Genomic DNA, 17,718 nt, shown 5'->3' with positions numbered 1-17,718 from the left:
AATCAATTAAAATCACATAGTGATTTTTGGCAAACGTGTGAAGTAAATTTAATATTGAAGCCGTACACTATCAATGGCTGAAGAGACTAACATCGATTTGCAAGATATGTATATACTTAAAGTGTTTGCATTCATTGAGTTATTCAGTTAACCGCGTAATTAGTTTATGAAGTTATCAAATGTCTGCATTCTTTGAGTTATTCAGTTAACCGCGTAATTAGTTTATGAAGTTATCAAATGCCTGCATTCTTTGAGTTATTCAGTTAATTGTTATGAATTTATCGAATCAGCCATTGAACAACTGTAATTATTGAGTTATTCAGCTAATTGTGTAATAACTTTGTGAATATATCAAACAACTTAATCATGTAATATAGTAGTGCTTTAATGTAACAAGAGAATTTATTTACATAAACAATTATTTATATTCAAATAAAGTAGCGCTTTTACTATTTTATAGTTTTTGTGTATGCATTTGTATAACTAACGTAATTATTTGCATAACTAGAGTAATAATTTAATCATATGTAATATTGAGTACTTATGAGTTTGATCTTAATGATATGTCTTTTTGTTAAATGTAAATAACATCTAGAAGATAAAACTGGTGATAAGCATTTTTTATCATCAATTTATCGTTGAAAGAAATTTTAAAGTTCATAACTACTAAAGAAAATCTGTAAGCTAAGTAAACACTACTATGCAAGTATTAAACCAGAGTCCACTCAATATACCCGAACACGTATTGAGTTAAACAAATACAAATATGTAAAACGTTATCAAATACAGTCTTATGAAGTGAAGCAAGTCATAGAGTCAAATGAAGATATGAGGTTACATATAATGTGATTGAAGAACACCTTGAAGGTTTTGTACAGCACTGTCATAATATACAAACCCCATGAACCAGAATTCATGATTATCAACGGATATGATTTGAATGTACTTTTCCAAGGGATTGGATTTGCTTTTTGAAGCATTAACCGCTTTCAATTGATGTAACGGGATAACCACCTGTAATAAACAAGTTGTGTGAATTAACATGTTTAACATGGTAAGTGTTTAAATTAACAAGACGTGCTCGGGTAGACATGTTTAACCCGTTGAAGTAATCATGTCAACCTGTTCACAACCCTTTTGACTCGTCTAACTGAATGGGTTGAGAGGATCGTGTTGGGATTACATGAACTCAAAACAAACCCGGAAATTTGACACGAATCTAAAATGTGTCAAACACATGAGCTCAAACATGACACAAACATTCACACGTTGACACGAACATGACCTGTTTACCTCAACTTTTTTTGACTTTTTTTTTTCTGCAAAGTAATTCTCTAAATTGTTAATTCACAACAAATCAATAAAAACGTATATTAAACAATTACGATTAAATTATAAAAATTGATATCAGATTTTCTTTTAGTTTTTAAAATTTGGCAAAATATATAAAGCCATTTTAGTTATTACATAAAAACACATTTAAAAAAAAAAGTAAAAATAACGGTTAAACCCGTCAATCCGAACCCAATCTGTTTAGCTAAATGTATTCGCTAGAGCTGACTAGGGGTGTTCACGGTCCGTTTTCCACGGTTTTTAGGTCAAACCGTAAACTGAACCGCTGGTGACAGTTTTTATTTTTATAAACCAAAACCGAACCATAGAACTCTTAAACCGAACCAAACCAAACCGTTTGCAACGGTTTGGTTTCGCGGTTTGGGGCTTCGAGCTTGTTGTGCTTTTATACCGGATGTCCAAAATGCGCCACTTTAACAAACCAGTTAATGAAAACTAGGTACATAAGCGATTTTAATAGAAGCATAAGCAATTTAAATAGAAAGTTAAATACATTTTTTTTTACAGTTAGTAATACAAACTGTGATAATGAATGGGAGAACTAGCTTTTAAAACCTTTTGATATTTAACGTCTAATTAGTTTCTAGAGTTTTAAACTTGGAAATTTAGAAATGGTCAGCGGGCTTACTGAGTTACTGTGTTAAGATTTGAGAATGTGAAAATGGCATAGTCCTCTTTTGATGCTTTTAGTTTTTAATTTTTTATCATTAGTTTGCCTTTAATAAACACGTTTACTCTCTTGAGATCAAATAACGATTTTATATTTTATGTTTATTTAATATAATAATTTGGTTGATAGAACCATAAACACATAAATTTTATGTATTAAATTCTTACGGTTCGGTCCGGTTTTATACGGTTTATTTTTGGTATAAACCGTAAACCAAACCGTTCGGTACGGTTTGAAAATATTGAAACCGACCAACCAAAAGTTAAGTTAAAAAACCAACCGTGAAACCAAACCGATGACCGGTTTGGGCGGTTTCACGGTTTGAAACCAAACCATGAACACCCCTAGAGTTGACTTTTTCTGACGCGACTCGACATGAATTTATGGGTTTGGGTTAGACGGAACACGTTAATGTCACGATTAAAATATTGTCTAAAGCTAACCCGATTATGATAAGATTAACCTGTTTAATGTATCGTGTTAGGTCCGTGTCATGTATATGTGTTGTGTCATAAATTCACACCCCTAGTCAAAAGGCTTGGAACTAAAATAAAACATATAAGGTACCAAAAACATAAGTGTGAAAAGACGGATATGACCTTATAATAACTCCATTGTGTCTCATCACCAACTTTGTATGAAATTGGATTGTCACTAGAAAATGCAAGTTTTGCAGTTGAGAGGTAGAGGATTCCCATAACGGGACCTGCTGAAGTGGAAAGATAACACACATGATACGTCACTAATTTCTCATCGGGAACCGTCTCGAATGTTGTTGCAAAGATTTTTTCATAACCGCCTTCTGCAAGAGCTTTAGTTCCTTGAGCAATTATTCCAACAGCAGCATCAGTGATACTCGGTCCAGTTTTCACTGAGTCAGATTAAAAGTTTAATTTATTAATTTATTTATAGCTGATATTTCCATAACAGAAGAATATAGTATTGTGTTTGGGATTTGCAATTTTGTAGTTATGTCTGTTTGCTGGAAGTGGCAATTTCGACCAATTACTTAGGAATGTGTTGATTTGGGATGTGTTTGATTAAAAAAAATTAGACCTTAAGAAACGGTCCAGTGTAACAGGGTCATGTAATTTTAACGCACAAAAACATTTTCATATATCATATATAACATTTATAGGTACAACCTTTTTCATCCAAGCTATACAAGTATTTAATTTGTTGAACTTATAACAATTTCAGTTAAAAACATGTCAGATACATAAAAATACCCTTAAAGCTTTTAAAAACAAAGATGCAATCAGTGAAGTGTCAACGTCTTATATGTCAAGATTGTTATACATTTTAAAAAATTAAGGGTATTTTTGTCATTTGACACGTCTTTGGCGTTAATGAAACCATGGGCGACCGCGACTCATAAAGTAGTTTCATTCAGGGTGTGTATGAGGTGGTTCGGTACAGTTAAGGGTGTTGCAGTTGTTCGATAAAAACTTTAAAATACACAAAAATAAATTAGGGCCAGCTATCTCAAATGAATATGGTTGGTAAATATGTGGTATGAGACTCGAATAATTTCTTACAGATCAATAGTTGTGTTAATAGCTAGTAGCAAGTAATAACTAGACTATTTTGATTCAATTTTGATCTTCAAGTTTTAAGCTTAACTAGATTTCTTACAAGTAAGACACCGTAACATTTCAGCCTGTGCAGCCTAAATTTCATACAGAAACAAGATAAATATTTCTCGAGCGCACGATTTCGAGCAGCAGAAGTTCAATTTCTACAGGTGCTGCTTAATACTGATTTAAGCCCTTGTGTGGCTCGTTGCTTAGATCCAATGCTTGAGGATGTTGATAAGATTCCGAAAGTTAAAACAACCATTAGAAAGATAATTTTTCTTGTTGGTTACATTTATAACCATCGTAGTGTTTTAAACTTAGTGAGAGAATTCACCAAGGACAAGGAATCAAGAAGTAGAGTTACACATGACGATTTACAGCAACACATATTTATAAGTTTGCATAAGCAAAAGGCCGTTTTGAGAAACATGTTCGCTAGTGGAAAATGAATGAATGAGCCGTTGCAGTAGGTTACCACTTGTCCACTTTAACCTGGAGTTCTATTGCAACAACCCATATTGAGAATGACTAAAGGTTTCATCTGCCCATTTACTGTTCAGCCATTTTTCACTAGCAAACATGTTTCTCAAAGCAGCATTTTGCTTATGCAAACCTTGTAAAGTAAAATATGTCGTCGCAAACCTTGTAAGTCAACTTCTTGTCAATCCCTTGTTATTTGTGAACTTACTCATAAAATTCAAAAAACAACAATGGTTGTACATGTAACCAACAAAAGAAAATCCTTTTCAATGGTTTTTTCGACTTTAGGAATTATACTAACATCCTAAAATATAAATAGAATTACTAATACTTATCAATGGCTTTATAAAAAACAAACTCAAAAGAGAAAAGTAGCCTGCTAACTTAAAGTTGCTTCCATGATGATGCGATAATCTAAACAACATTAGCTTCCATAAATCAGTCCACAAATTTATCAGGTAGCTCAATCATCTTCTTCTGTGTCTTCAGTAAAGAAGAAACATCAACCTACTCCATGAACACAGTCCCCTTAATAGCACTGACCAAAAAGTAATTAATCAAAGTTTTATACCACATCCATCCAACCATCCGACATAACTGAACACAATATTTTGACCGTTCCATCTTTCATCCTCCGATCCATTTTTCTACGTTGTCTACCTCAATCTTAAGAAGTGGAACTCGCAACTCAAACTTAGCAACATTGAATGCCATGCCTGCTTGGTAAAAAAGAAACAAGTTTTTCAACGATTCTTCCTAAGAGCTCTTTCTCACAGGCATCATTTATGTATGTTTGGGCAGCTTTTCCATTACCTCTTGGCATAAGCAAATCAAGTGGACTTCTTTATGCAGTCAATCTCGGTGGTATCTCGGCTATCGGTCCTCATGTGAAATATCGGTCAAAATATCGGTATGAATATCATCATCATCGTACTCAGTAAATCCCACCGATAGCAAAGCTATGGTAGGGTTTGAGGAGGGTAAGATGTAGACAGCCTTACCTCTACCCCGAAGGAATAGAGAGGCTGCTTCCGGTGAGACCTCCGGCTCGATAGTAGTTTTGCATCAAGCCTTGGACATAAGGCACATAACACTCAACCACCGAGACATCAGCCGATTGGTGCGTGTACCCTTGTCTTTCGACTATCAGCGCCACCACATGATGCCTGATTAACCTTCCGCCACTTTTAACGTTATTTTCACGAGATTAGTAAAATAACGTCAAAATTAGTGCAATTTCACTTTTGCCCACCCGAGAATTCACACATATATACATTATATGGGCGCATCGGTATGAATATCGGTACTGATAATATCGGTGATAATGACCATTACTGACCGATAGTTCACCGATATTCCCGATATCAGTGTTTTAAGTCTTAATTTTCAACTTTTAGTATTTAATGTTGGTGTTTTGAGTCTTAATCAGTTCCCACTTGCTACAATTGTTAGTGTTTTGTAAGTTGCAAAAGGATAATTTGTTAATAGTAGGATAATATACTGAATGTTAAAGTGCTATATATATATATATATATATATATATATATATATATATATATAAATTCTGCATGATATTAAAATTACCGATATCCCACCGCAATAATCAATATTGATATATGTCCTCGTTAACTGCTTAACCACACCAACCTCACATAGGCAACAATTAAGTGATCCTTCCAATCCTCGTTGTGCCTGGGTACTTAGGAGCGTACACAATGGGCTTTTGAGAACGTAGGATTCCATATGCATCAATTCTCAATTTACTTTTATTGCAATTCATTATTTTTCAGAGCTTCTCTTGAGCATTAAATTATATCTTAAAAAGCTCATCACCTTAATTGTTAAAATGATATCCTAGACCTACCACCGCTTACTATAGAGAATGATACACGGTGTCTTGAAGAGTATTTGATGTGTATCCTAGATGCACCATCGTGTAATTACATGTATAATGTACACCGTATACCTATACACAAATACAGCTACATGTATATTGTATATCTATGTGCGCACACACACTTGGGCAGTAAATCTAAACCCAATAAACAAATGCCTATTTTTATTCATTTGTTTCATAACCGTGTGTGCCTAAATGCGGCATGTAATTAAGAGTTTAAGACACTTAAAAGGAACATATAACTTAAGGAAAGGAAGACACTAGTTCTTAACAACTTTTATTATATAGCCCCAACATGTCCAAAACCTCATGTAATCATCTATATTCGATCTCCATAATCTACTGAACTAAAAGATGTATTCAAACTAAGCATACACATACTATATATGCAATCAAATTATACCAAAAGAAATAAGATAAAAAAACAATTCTTATGTGACATCAGCAGCCTTCTTTCCCCATTTCTCAAGCACATCCTTCACCGAATCAATCGTTTCTAATACAACAACCACATAAACATCAAAATACGTGTAAACTGATCAATAAACATCTAATCAATAACAATTAGGCCTGTCCAAGGGCATGTTTGTGTTCGTTCATTTAACTTTAAACGAAACCGAACACTTAATTGAACAAATATTTGTGCTCATGTTCATTCGTTTAAAAAGTAAACACGTTCAAGTTCGTTCGTGTTTCTTCCTTTAAATTCTAAGCAAACAGTTCATGAACATGAACGAACATGATTGAACAAAGATCAACAAAAATAATTGAAAATATATGAACATACGTAAACGAACACAGACATAAACGAACATATGCGGACGAAACGAAACATGTGTTCATGTTCGTTCGTTTAATTAAACGAGCACAAACTTTTTGTTCGATGTTCATTCATTTATTAAATGAACAAACATAAACAAACTTCCCGCCGAACGATTCACTAGCGGTTCGCTAAACCTAATAACAATTTCGCTATATCAAAGTAACCTTTCATGTTCAAATCACTTATCACCAACACCTAATTACAAAACAAATCAGTAGCAAAACCAAATTAAACTGCAAACTCACTTTTCGTAGAAGATATAGGCACGGGAGCTGGGCTGACGTAAGGATTAGGTTCGTTAGGCATCGTAGTTGCCGCCGCCTCCGCACCAGCAGACATAAGCGGCGGAGCATCCGATGCTGTTGCGGTAGTCTGTTGGCCGGCAGCCGGCGGTGGTGGTTGAGAAGCTACGGGTACAAAAGTCCAGCTGTCGTCGTTTGGATCGAGTTTCGGGTACGGAGCATCGTCGGTGGAGTGAGAATGAGAATCCTGTGGTTTAGGTGATTGATTGGGATTCATTGGTGGTTAATTAGAAGGAGAATTCAGATGGAATTGGTTGAAATGAAATTTGTAGGAATTTATTCGGTTGAATGTGTGCATGTATGTTTGCATGGACGTTTTGGTTTCCGTATTCAGAGGTTAACGTTTGATTCGAACGCCTATAGCCGCCGTCACCTTATTATTAAATTAAACTAGGTTATAAACCCGTGTATTACACGAGTCTGGGTATCAATACATTTTAAAATTAAAAATAATGTATAAAGGATAAAATACAAATTGTATTTAACAATGTTTCATTTACAATTATGTATCAATCTCATGAATACAAATGCTATTTAACAATGCCACATTTACAATACATATTAATATCACGAGTACACATGCAGGTCTTATATACTTCCGTATTAACCAATTATAACTTCAAATTCCCATCCATGTCTTATATACTCAGTGGTAGACTGGTAGCCGATTATAACTTTATGTTTCTGTAATGAAGATAATTCTAAGTGTGAGCTTAAGTGTAATCAAAACATCCATGCTCATTTAAGTATATATATAGGTTGACCATTGATCCAACCTTCCCCGGGAACCATTTAACACAGACCTAGAACCGGACCAATAACAGAAGGGTCAATATGTTTTTAAAGCAGGTATGGTCTGACAGTATGCAAGTCCTACGTAACGGGCTGCAAATTAATGACTTTAATCTACCAGGTCAATAAACGAAAAAAAAGAACATAGAAACAGCAAATGACTCAAAATTACCTATTTATAATCTACCAGGTCCACAAGTTCATTTACTTTTCCCATGCTCAACAACTACAGAAGTGGCACCAATGAGCGAAATACACACAAATTGAATCCTGTAAACAACATCTATATAACAAAGTGTTGAAAAAACACATTTCACTTAAGCTAGTAACTTTCATGTGTTGCAATACATTTTTAAAGTTAATAGAGGAAAGAAGTTATTATTATTTATTTTTGGCAAACCGAGCCCAAGCATTCAAGATCCTATCTTCATTACCAACCATCCCAGCTGAAGAGGTAGGTCCCAGCAGAGCCCAGTTGGACCCGCAAGACTCACCTCAAAGAGGGACGTCTGCGCAGTTGAACCCGCAAGACTCACCTTCAACAGGGACGTCTGCGCAAAGGTTAAACTCGCAACTCACCTTGAAGAAAGACGTCTGCGCAGAAACCAACTGGATCCGCAGGACCCACCATGCTCAGAGACGTGACGTCCTTACGCGCAGTACGCAAGCTGTTCCCGCAGGAAAAGCCTCCCAATGGTCGACGTACTCCGCTTGTTCCCGCAGCAACGAATACTAGCCATCAGGGAAGGCTACCCGGTCAGCAAGGCTACACGCACAAGGCACTTAACTCTTAAATAATTCAGTGTCACCTGAAGGAGTGAGCAAGCCGGGAATACTCCCGCCCAAAGCCGGGAAACTCCCGCCCAAACGAGCCAGTCCGTACGCTACTGGAGGATCTTTTGTACTGTACCTGACGAGGTATGGACAAAAGATCTGACCAAAGCTGCGACAGCTCACTGACAACAGTACAACGAGCAGCATGCTCTATTACTTAATGTCACTATCAGCCGCTGCCTACTCACCAACCTGTCGTAGCACGTGCATAGCCTGCAGTTGGTGGAAAAGGAATAGTACACAGCCGGCCTGGTCACTATCAGCCGCTGCCTACCCACCAACCACCAGCATGGCATGTGCGTAGCCCATAGTTGGCAGAACAGGAATACTATTCAGCCGGCTGTACCTTCTTGGAAACCTACCTTCGGCTATAAATACTCCAACACCTTGGAACGGTATTATCATCTTATCATATCTTATATCTTCATATATTATCTGATATCTGCTCTAGTCATTCTCTTAATATACGCTTATATTCAAGAGAAATCTAGTCTGATTCTCACGCCGGAGGGTGGTCACAAGGAGGTACCCCCCATTCTCAGTGACGAGCTCACGGTGTCTGTTTTGCAGGTCATCAGAAGAACCATCTTTGCCGGACCTAACCCTCGTGGGAAACATCTACTTAACCCCCAGATTATCCGTAATCTGCCCGGGGTCACTTAGTGCTTCTTCATTGGCGCCATCCGTGCATAAAAGCTAGAACTAATTCATTTTCAGTTTTTTCAAACTTCTGGAAAGATGGTTAAGGTTACTCCGTTGCCAAAGCCACCGAGTGACCAAGAAATCCCGGTAATCACAACCCCAGCTACTGGGAGGAACACCGGCGAGCACACAAATTTTACGAACACTACCCCGGTTACTCAAGCCGGGGCAAGTGCAGTAAATTTTACGAACACTACCCCGGTTACCCGAGCCGGGGCAAGTGCAGTAAACAATCCTTCACTGGGATTCACCAATACCCAGTTGGAGAGACAACAGACGAGGCTCCCTCGCCAAACACTCGATCAAATTAAAGCGTGGGCCGAAGCACGTCAGAAGGAATTCCAAGTTGAGTTGGATGAACGCTTGCGTTCACTCCAACAGGCTGACGAATTCGGAAGCACTCAACAGCTCAACATGAGCAGTGAGTGCGAGTACTCGGACGATGATCGGGAGGAATCCGACACCGACGCAAACCCTCGCCATAGGGCAAAAGGGAAGCGTAAGGAAATGGACTTCCAACCGAGAAGGAATTTCGGAGAAACCTTCAAACCAAGGAACGCGTGGGGAAACCCACGCGACTTCTCCAAAACCTTTAGACCAACAGCTGCAAATGCGGGGAACGTCCAAGTTTGCAAGGGACATTGCGGAAGCAATCGCCCCGAGAAGTGCCAAACAGATGTCCAACATCGGCACTTATGATGGTATATCCGACCCAGACGATCATTTGAACAGATTCATAGCGGGGGCAACCGTCAGCAACTGGACGGAACCCACGTGGTGTTATATGTTCCAGATGACGCTGGTAGGAGCAGCCAGAGCGTGGTTTGACCGTCTACCGGTCTACCACATCTACGATTGGGCAGACTTCCAACAGAAGTTCAGCCAACACTTCAGTCAACAAAGAAAGTACACTGAAGAGCAATGGACAATCCTCAACTGCATCCGAGAGGAAGATGAGTCTTTACTAGACTTCATCACGCGCTTCAATTCAAAGAAGCTAAGTCTGGGCAGTATTAGCGAAGATCTTGTCCGCGCTGCTTTCATCCAGGGCGCGAAAGACCCAGAGCTCATCCGCACCTTAACGGGTAAAGATGGCATGCCATCCACATGGGATGCCATCATGACAGCAGCTAAACGCTTTGTGGAAACGGAAAAGCAACTGGGTAGAGATCTTCCCCAAAGCACAAACCTCTACACCCAGAAAACAAGAGAAAACAACGTCCTTACCGCCCGACTAAACAAAAAGAGGAAGCTAGGTATTTGGCAGTCAAGGGTAAACTTTGACACCTCATCCGGCTCACACCCTCGGTTAGGTGGAAAGGACAACATGCAGTCGTCCACTCACCAAAAGCGTCACCGAGATATTCGCCACTGAGAGGCTCCCATGGCCAGAGGCTCCAATTATCCGACAGCGTCCAAACGCTGATCAAAGCAAATTCTGTGACTTCCACAGGACAAGAGGCCACACCACCGAGGAATGCTTAGACTTGAAGGACATCGTCAAAGCATTTGTCAGAGATGGGACGCTCACGCACCCCGTGGCGTAATGAACGCTGAGCAGGCTAATGCGTGTTGAACCCCAGTTGGGAAAAACACGAATGAAACTGCAGCTTCAATGTTGGAGACTACATACTGCGTAAACAACGAGATTCCGAACCAAGTGCATATCGGCTCGAAAGGCTCGATGACACTCCCATCTCAAGAACATGGAAGGGAGCTCAATTACACAGGCTGCATGTAGATCAATTCCAAACTTGTAAAGAAAAGGCCCAGAGCCACTTCTAATGAAAATGATTCTCCTTATCACATTGACGCTGATGATCTTACATTTATACTTATGAACTTTCCACACTGATATGCCTGTCTTCACCGCATACATAAGTGGGGAAGTAAGTCGTTGCGTGTGGAATGCGGCAAAACCCGCATAAACACAAAAAATGGCCAACCTTCACGCAGGTCAGTTATAGGTAAAGTTGGGTCATCCCACTAAATGAAAGTGCCGGTCCTACCCGCACAAATCATGATAGAGGAAACCGAACTAACCTATTGACAACCGCGCGTCGAACGGTTAATTTATTCAAAACACTGATATGCCGGTCTTCACCGCATACATAAGTGGGGAAGTAAGTCGTTGCGTATGGAAGGAGGCAAAACCCGCATAAACACAAAAAACGGCCAACCTTCACGCGGGTCAGTTATAGGTAAAGTTGGGTCATCCCACTAAATGAAAGTGCCGGTCCTACCCGCACAAATCATGATAGAGGAAACCGAACTAACCTATTGACAACCGCGCGTCGAACGGTTAATTTATTCAAAACACTGATATGCCGGTTTTCACCGCATAAATAAGTGTGAAGAAATCGTTGAGTGTGGACGGCGGCAAAACCCGCGTAAGCACAAAAAACAGATGAGGACAACCTTCACGTAGGTCAGTTATAGGTAAAGTTGGGTCATCCCACTAAATGAAAGTGCCGGTCCTACCCGCACAAATCATGATACAGGAAACCGAACTAACCTATTGACAACCGCGCGTCGAACGGTTAATTTATTCAAAACACTGATATGCCGGTTTTCACCCCATAAATAAGTGTGAAGAAATCGTTGCGTGTGGACGGCGGCAAAACCCGCAAAAACACAAAAAACGGCAAACCTTCACGCAGGTCAGTTATAGGTGAAGATCGGTCATCCCACTAAATGAAAGTGACGGTCCTACCCGCACAATCATGATAGAGGAAACTGAACACTAACCTATTGACAACCGCGCGTCGAACGGTTAACTTGTTCAAAACACTTGGAAATTTGCTAAGTTAAAGTATGCACGAGCGAATCATATATGGTTTATGCGGCAAAACAAGTGCCAAATTAAGCTATAATATGCATGAGCAAGTCATATAACGTCTATAAAGCAAGTCATCCAGTGAAAGTGGCGGTCCTACCCGCACAAAGATTTATACATTCCATAAAAATTCAAGTATTACAAGAATAGCCGGGTATCTACCCGCCTATAAGAGTGTAAATCTATACAAAAACATAAACCTATCCTAACAGTGGGAAAGGATCTAAAGGTTCAAGCTTCAGGACCACTCCCTCCAAACCCACTTGTACCCGCACCATCAGTTGGCTGTGGTGGTTCAAGGAAGGTCTTGAGAATGGTTAGCCCATCATCAGCAGCAGCAACTTCGTTCACCTTCTCCACCACCGGATGCGGGAAGGCAGCATATTGGTTCACTGCTTGGTCATACGCATCTTCAGTATCTACATCATATAGAGGGAAGTTGGAAGGCGGGATGCCCTTCTCAACAAACCCCAGACCAAGCAAGAAGCCAGCCTTTTCCCCATCCTCATGAGAAGCGTTGAGGGCTGCGCTCATGGCATCGTCGTAAGATGTGTCCGTGAAGATCCGATGCACAACCTACAAAATTATCAACTTTTCTAAGTATAAAGAAAAGCGTGAAGACATTATGAAGCTAAGCTTACCTGCGACAACGCTTCTCGTAGAAGCCATTCCTTGGTAACCAGAGCCTCCTGGAGGGCAGCTTGAGCTTGGTTACGGGCGCGTTCGGCTTCACTTTTGTTAAGGTTGGCAAGCAACACTTCCTTAGCAGCAGCCTCTTCAACACCCTTTAGCTTACGCTCAGTATGGTCAAGCATACCCCTCTGGTCCAAGATTTCTTGAAGCTTCTTGGCGTCTTCCATAGCCAAAGCATCATGAGCCTGCTGAAGCCTCTCTAGTTTGGCTTTAAGCTCCTCATTTTCGGCGCGCAGAGGTTCAGCAACGGCTTCAGCCTTGGTGGCCCTCTCGGTCGCGTTCCGCGCAGTTTCCTTAGCCAACCGAAGCTATTCGTTAACAGCTTGGGTAGTCTTGGAACGGGCCTCGAGCCGGGCCTGCACTTCAACCTCGAGGGCCTTGAAGGCCTTTTCCTTCTCCGCAGCAATTGCAGAAAGTCTCCTGTTCTCCTCCCGGATAGCCCGCGCCTGAGCCACTTCTTGGATACGCGCAGCCTTTAACTTGTCGTTTTCACGACAAAGCAACTCGACGCGCGGCTGCATCCGGGCAAGGAGAATCCGAAGCTCATTTGTCAGCCTACCCTCCTGGTAGCTAGACATGGCTTCCACCAACGCCCCACTTGGGGCCGCGTGACGCGCCCACTCGACGCAGTCTACAGCCGTCCGAAGGGTTGTTCCCCGGCGGATGTTCCACCGTGGAACATACACCTCATTCGAATCCGACACTGCAAAAACAAAAAGGCAGTTAGGAAAAGATGATAAAAAAAAGAGAATAGGCCAAAATAACCCTACGCACCTGTAGGGTCGACAACAGGCCGGTAGCCGCCGAACCCATAACCCGAACCTAACGGATATCCATCCAAGAGGTCAGGCAGATGGGAAGGAGGCAGAGATTGGCTAGAAGCCCCAAACATACCTGCTGAACCGGCCGGGGGCGAGGTAGTCGCCGGTGCCGGAGGCACGGTTGAAGCCGCCGCGGTAGAGACCATCGGTGGTGAACTCACTGGAGGTGAACTCACAACCGTGGCCGCCGCTGCGGAAAAACCCGCAGAAAAACTCACCGCCGGCTCAGTGAAGGACGCCGTGAATATGGCACTGACAGCCGGCGGAGATGACGTTACAGTTGGAACAGTTGCCTCAACAGGATGAGCAACTGAACCAATACTGCAAACAGGCGCAGCCGCCTGGGTCGTCGCCTCGGGTAGGTTGACCAAACCTACCGTCATGGGTCCAGAACTGCTCCTCCCCGCATCACCTTGGAATGCAGTGACATCCACGCCTGCATGAAGACAAGATATTAAAAACAATGGCGGAAAGAATTGCGGGTAAGATAAACAAAGTACTTACGAGTTTTCTTAATCTTGAAGGATCTGACGGGCGGGGACGAACCCGATGGAACTGGCCTCTTCACGCCAGTCACCGTCGTGGAACTTGGTCGCGCGGAAGTGGCAGCTGTCTCAACCTCCGAGACAGTTGTCTCACCACCACCAGGGTTCCCCGCCGCCTCCTCGCTTTCGGTCTCTGAGTCATACCGATTCACCGGATCGGCAGTGGAGGCAACCTTCGCCTTCCCCTTCCCGCCAGCAGCCTTCTTCCTCGCGAAGAAAGGACCATCTGCGGATTCTTCATCAGAAGATGACAAAATTAGAGGAATTCCGTCAGAGGTTTGAGCATTGAGAGGGCGAGGGTTAAATAATCTTTTACCTGGCCGCGTGGCGCTCAGTATCTCGTGGCCTGGCGGGTAAACCTCCACAAACCGACCCGCCGTCTGCTCAAGGATGGGCAACTCGTTCTCATCAAGAGCACGAGTACCCAGCCGAGCGGGACCACCAGCCTCCGGCGGATGCAGGAGCGATTGTAAGTCATTCCCCTCTGAAATAAAAGGAGAAACAGTTAGAAGAAAAACCCAAAATCAGCAAATAAGACGAAGCATACCGTAAGGGACAGAGTTCAAACCGTATTCGAGGACGATGGGAATCTGTGGCGCCTCCGCCCCAGCATCCTTCCACACCCGGCTCATCCCGAGCATCACCATCCCGGACTCCGCAAAGCGGTAAACCGGAGACTGGACCAGGGAAATCTTGTAGAACCATTCCGCCTCCTGGTAGTTGGAGGCGTGAAGGTTCGGGAGAGCTCTCCCGTTCTTGAACGTCATCGCTATGGGGACGACGCGAGCGGAGATATAGAAGAACTCCCGCTTCCAGGACCGAAGACTGCGCTCGGTAGCGCAGATCTTCAAACCCTTGATCCGAGTGACCAAGGTATACCACCCCTGGATGCACCTCCAGGAATAGAAGGTCATCAGGCGGTCGACATGGGGCTCCACGCCCAGAATGAGGCACACCCTTTCAAAATGGCGAATCTTGGCGATCGCCATTGGGTGTACCTCCGTCAGATGTACACCGTGTCTCTCCAAAACACGGTACACAAACTTCGTCAATGGGAACCTGAGATTCCCATAAACGAAGAATGCGGCATACACCCCTATCTTGCCCTTGGGGGCATCGTACACCGTCTGATGAGGCTTAGGAAACTCAGGCTCGAAAGGCTCGAGCGTGAACTTCTTAACAATGTACTAGTACAGGTCGACGGTAAGAGCACATTGGCACTCACCAGCAGTACTCTTATCGTCCTTATCAGAAGTAGACGACGGATTCTCGGCATACACGTCAGACTCCTCGGCGGTAGCCTCAAGATCATGAACGGAAGACATGTTTTGGATGTGAAGAACGATTTCAGGAGAATGCTCGACGGAAAGGTTAGAGTATTCGCCGGAAATCGTCTAGAAGAAGAAGAGTGAAGTGAAGGTGTGGATTAAGATGCGCCCTCTCCCCCTTTATATACTCATCGCAATGAATGCGATGAATTTAATGCGGAAGAGAGAGGAAAACGCTGGTGCAATAAAACTATGACACGTGGAAAAAGCAAGCTGGCAACAGCTGTTGACAGGACGCGCGCCGTAAACTTCGCTGCCACGCGCCCGAAAACTCGTGCCCACGCGCCTGAAAAAGCGTCTGGATTGACCATATACTGTCACGTCGCCATAACTTCCTGCACGTCCCGAAACTGTCAGAAGAAACCGTCGGACTACGCAACCGTCCCTTCAACAGTTTGGACCGTTCTTATCCTTTCACCAACTCTTAGAATTTCAAAAAGATTCAAAAGTAAGCGGGACTATACCCCTTACCTTGGCAACCAAGTAACTATAAGACAGGTGCGAGTACAGTGTTAAGGCAAAACTCTTCACATACTTAGCACCTGCAGGGAATTGAAGCCAAGAATACCTCGGCAACCAAATAACTATAAGACGGATGCGGGTACAGTGTCAAGGCAAAACCCTTCACATACTTAGCACCCGCAGGGAATTGAAGCCAGGAATACCTTGGAAGTAAAGTAACTATAAGACGAGTGCGGGTACAGTGTTAAGGCGAAACCCTTCACATACTTAGCACTCCGCAGGGAATTGAAACCAAGAAGGATCTTCTGGGCCATGCTTGCGGAAACGGGAATAACATCCCCGCATAGCAGGAACGTCGAGAACTAGATTGTTTGAAGCTCCAAGATGGAATTGGTTGTTTAACATAATTGATCACTGTGTTCAAAACTACCAAAACCTCATGGAGAATCTACACAAGTGGAACTCAACGCTCCTGACTTGCGAGGAGGTTACAGACCTACCCGCATCATACCCAAAGATCAAGCAGAAAAGTTGGGAATTTCTGCACGTGACATTAGGACTTCCGCGGGAAGAATCCCCATGGAAAACCTTAAAACTAAACCCTTTTCAAAACCCTTTGCTTAAGTCCAAAAGTTCACCTCACTTATTAACAATTCATGAGAAGAACATTGGACTGGGGGGGACTTGAAGAGGTAGGTCCCAGCAGAGTCCAGTTGGACCCGCAAGACTCACCTCAAAGAGGGACGTCTGCGCAGTTGAACCCGCAAGATTCACCTTCAACAGGGACGTCTGCGCAAAGGCTAAACTCGCAACTCACCTTGAAGAGAGACGTCTGCGCAGAAACCAACTGGATCCGCAGGACTCACCATGCTCAGAGACGTGACGTCCTTACGCGCAGTACGCAAGCTGTTCCCGCAGGAAAAACCTCCCAATGGTCGACATACTCCGCCTGTTCCCGCAGCAACGAATACTAGCCATCAGGGAAGGCTACCCGCGCAGCAAGGCTACACGCACAAGGCACTTAACTCTTAAATAATTCAGTGTCACCTAAAGAAGGAGTGAGCAAGCCGGGAATACTCCCGCCCAAAGCCGGGAAACTCCCGCCCAAACGAGCCAGTCCGTACGCTACTGGAGGATCTTTTGTACTGTACCTGACGAGGTATGGACAAAAGATCTGACCAAAGCTGCGACAGCTCACTGACAACAGTACAACGAGCAGCATGCTCTATTACTTAATGTCACTATCAGCCGCTGCCTACTCACCAACCTGTCGTAGCACGTGCATAGCCTGCAGTTGGTGGAAAAGGAATAGTACACAGCCGGCCTGGTCACTATCAGCCGCTGCCTACCCACCAACCACCAGCATGGCATGTGCGTAGCCCATAGTTGGCAGAACAGGAATACTATTCAGCCGGCTGTACCTTCTTGGAAACCTACCTTCGGCTATAAATACTCCAACACCTTGGAACGGTATTATCATCTTATCATATCTTATATCTTCATATATTATCTGATATCTGCTCTAGTCATTCTCTTAATATACACTTATATTCAAGAGCAATCTAGTCTGATTCTCACGCCGGAGGGTGGTCACAAGGAGGTA

At 42.6% G+C, this 17,718-nt stretch overlaps 1 protein-coding gene across 1 annotated transcript; it reads right to left on the bottom strand.

Moving 5' to 3' along the window:
• Window positions 1–765: 765 nt before the first annotated feature.
• On the bottom strand, window positions 766–7,388 carry LOC143555756 (GEM-like protein 1). Its single transcript, XM_077045263.1, has 4 exons — window positions 7,046–7,388; window positions 6,411–6,473; window positions 2,623–2,894; window positions 766–1,014 (listed from the first exon to the last, which is right to left on the bottom strand). The coding sequence occupies exons 1-4, from the start codon at window positions 7,317–7,319 to the stop codon at window positions 835–837; spliced, it is 789 nt and encodes a 262-aa protein (XP_076901378.1). The 5' UTR covers window positions 7,320–7,388; the 3' UTR covers window positions 766–834.
• Window positions 7,389–17,718: the final 10,330 nt, after the last annotated feature.

This window comes from Bidens hawaiensis, unplaced genomic scaffold, assembly GCF_021521415.1.
Source record: "Bidens hawaiensis isolate Kalapana, Puna unplaced genomic scaffold, B.hawaiensis_p1.1 tig00001032_1, whole genome shotgun sequence".
Taxonomy (NCBI): Eukaryota; Viridiplantae; Streptophyta; class Magnoliopsida; order Asterales; family Asteraceae; genus Bidens; species Bidens hawaiensis.
Note: the sequence above shows the minus strand (reverse complement) of the source record. Positions and strands in the feature narration are given on the sequence as shown.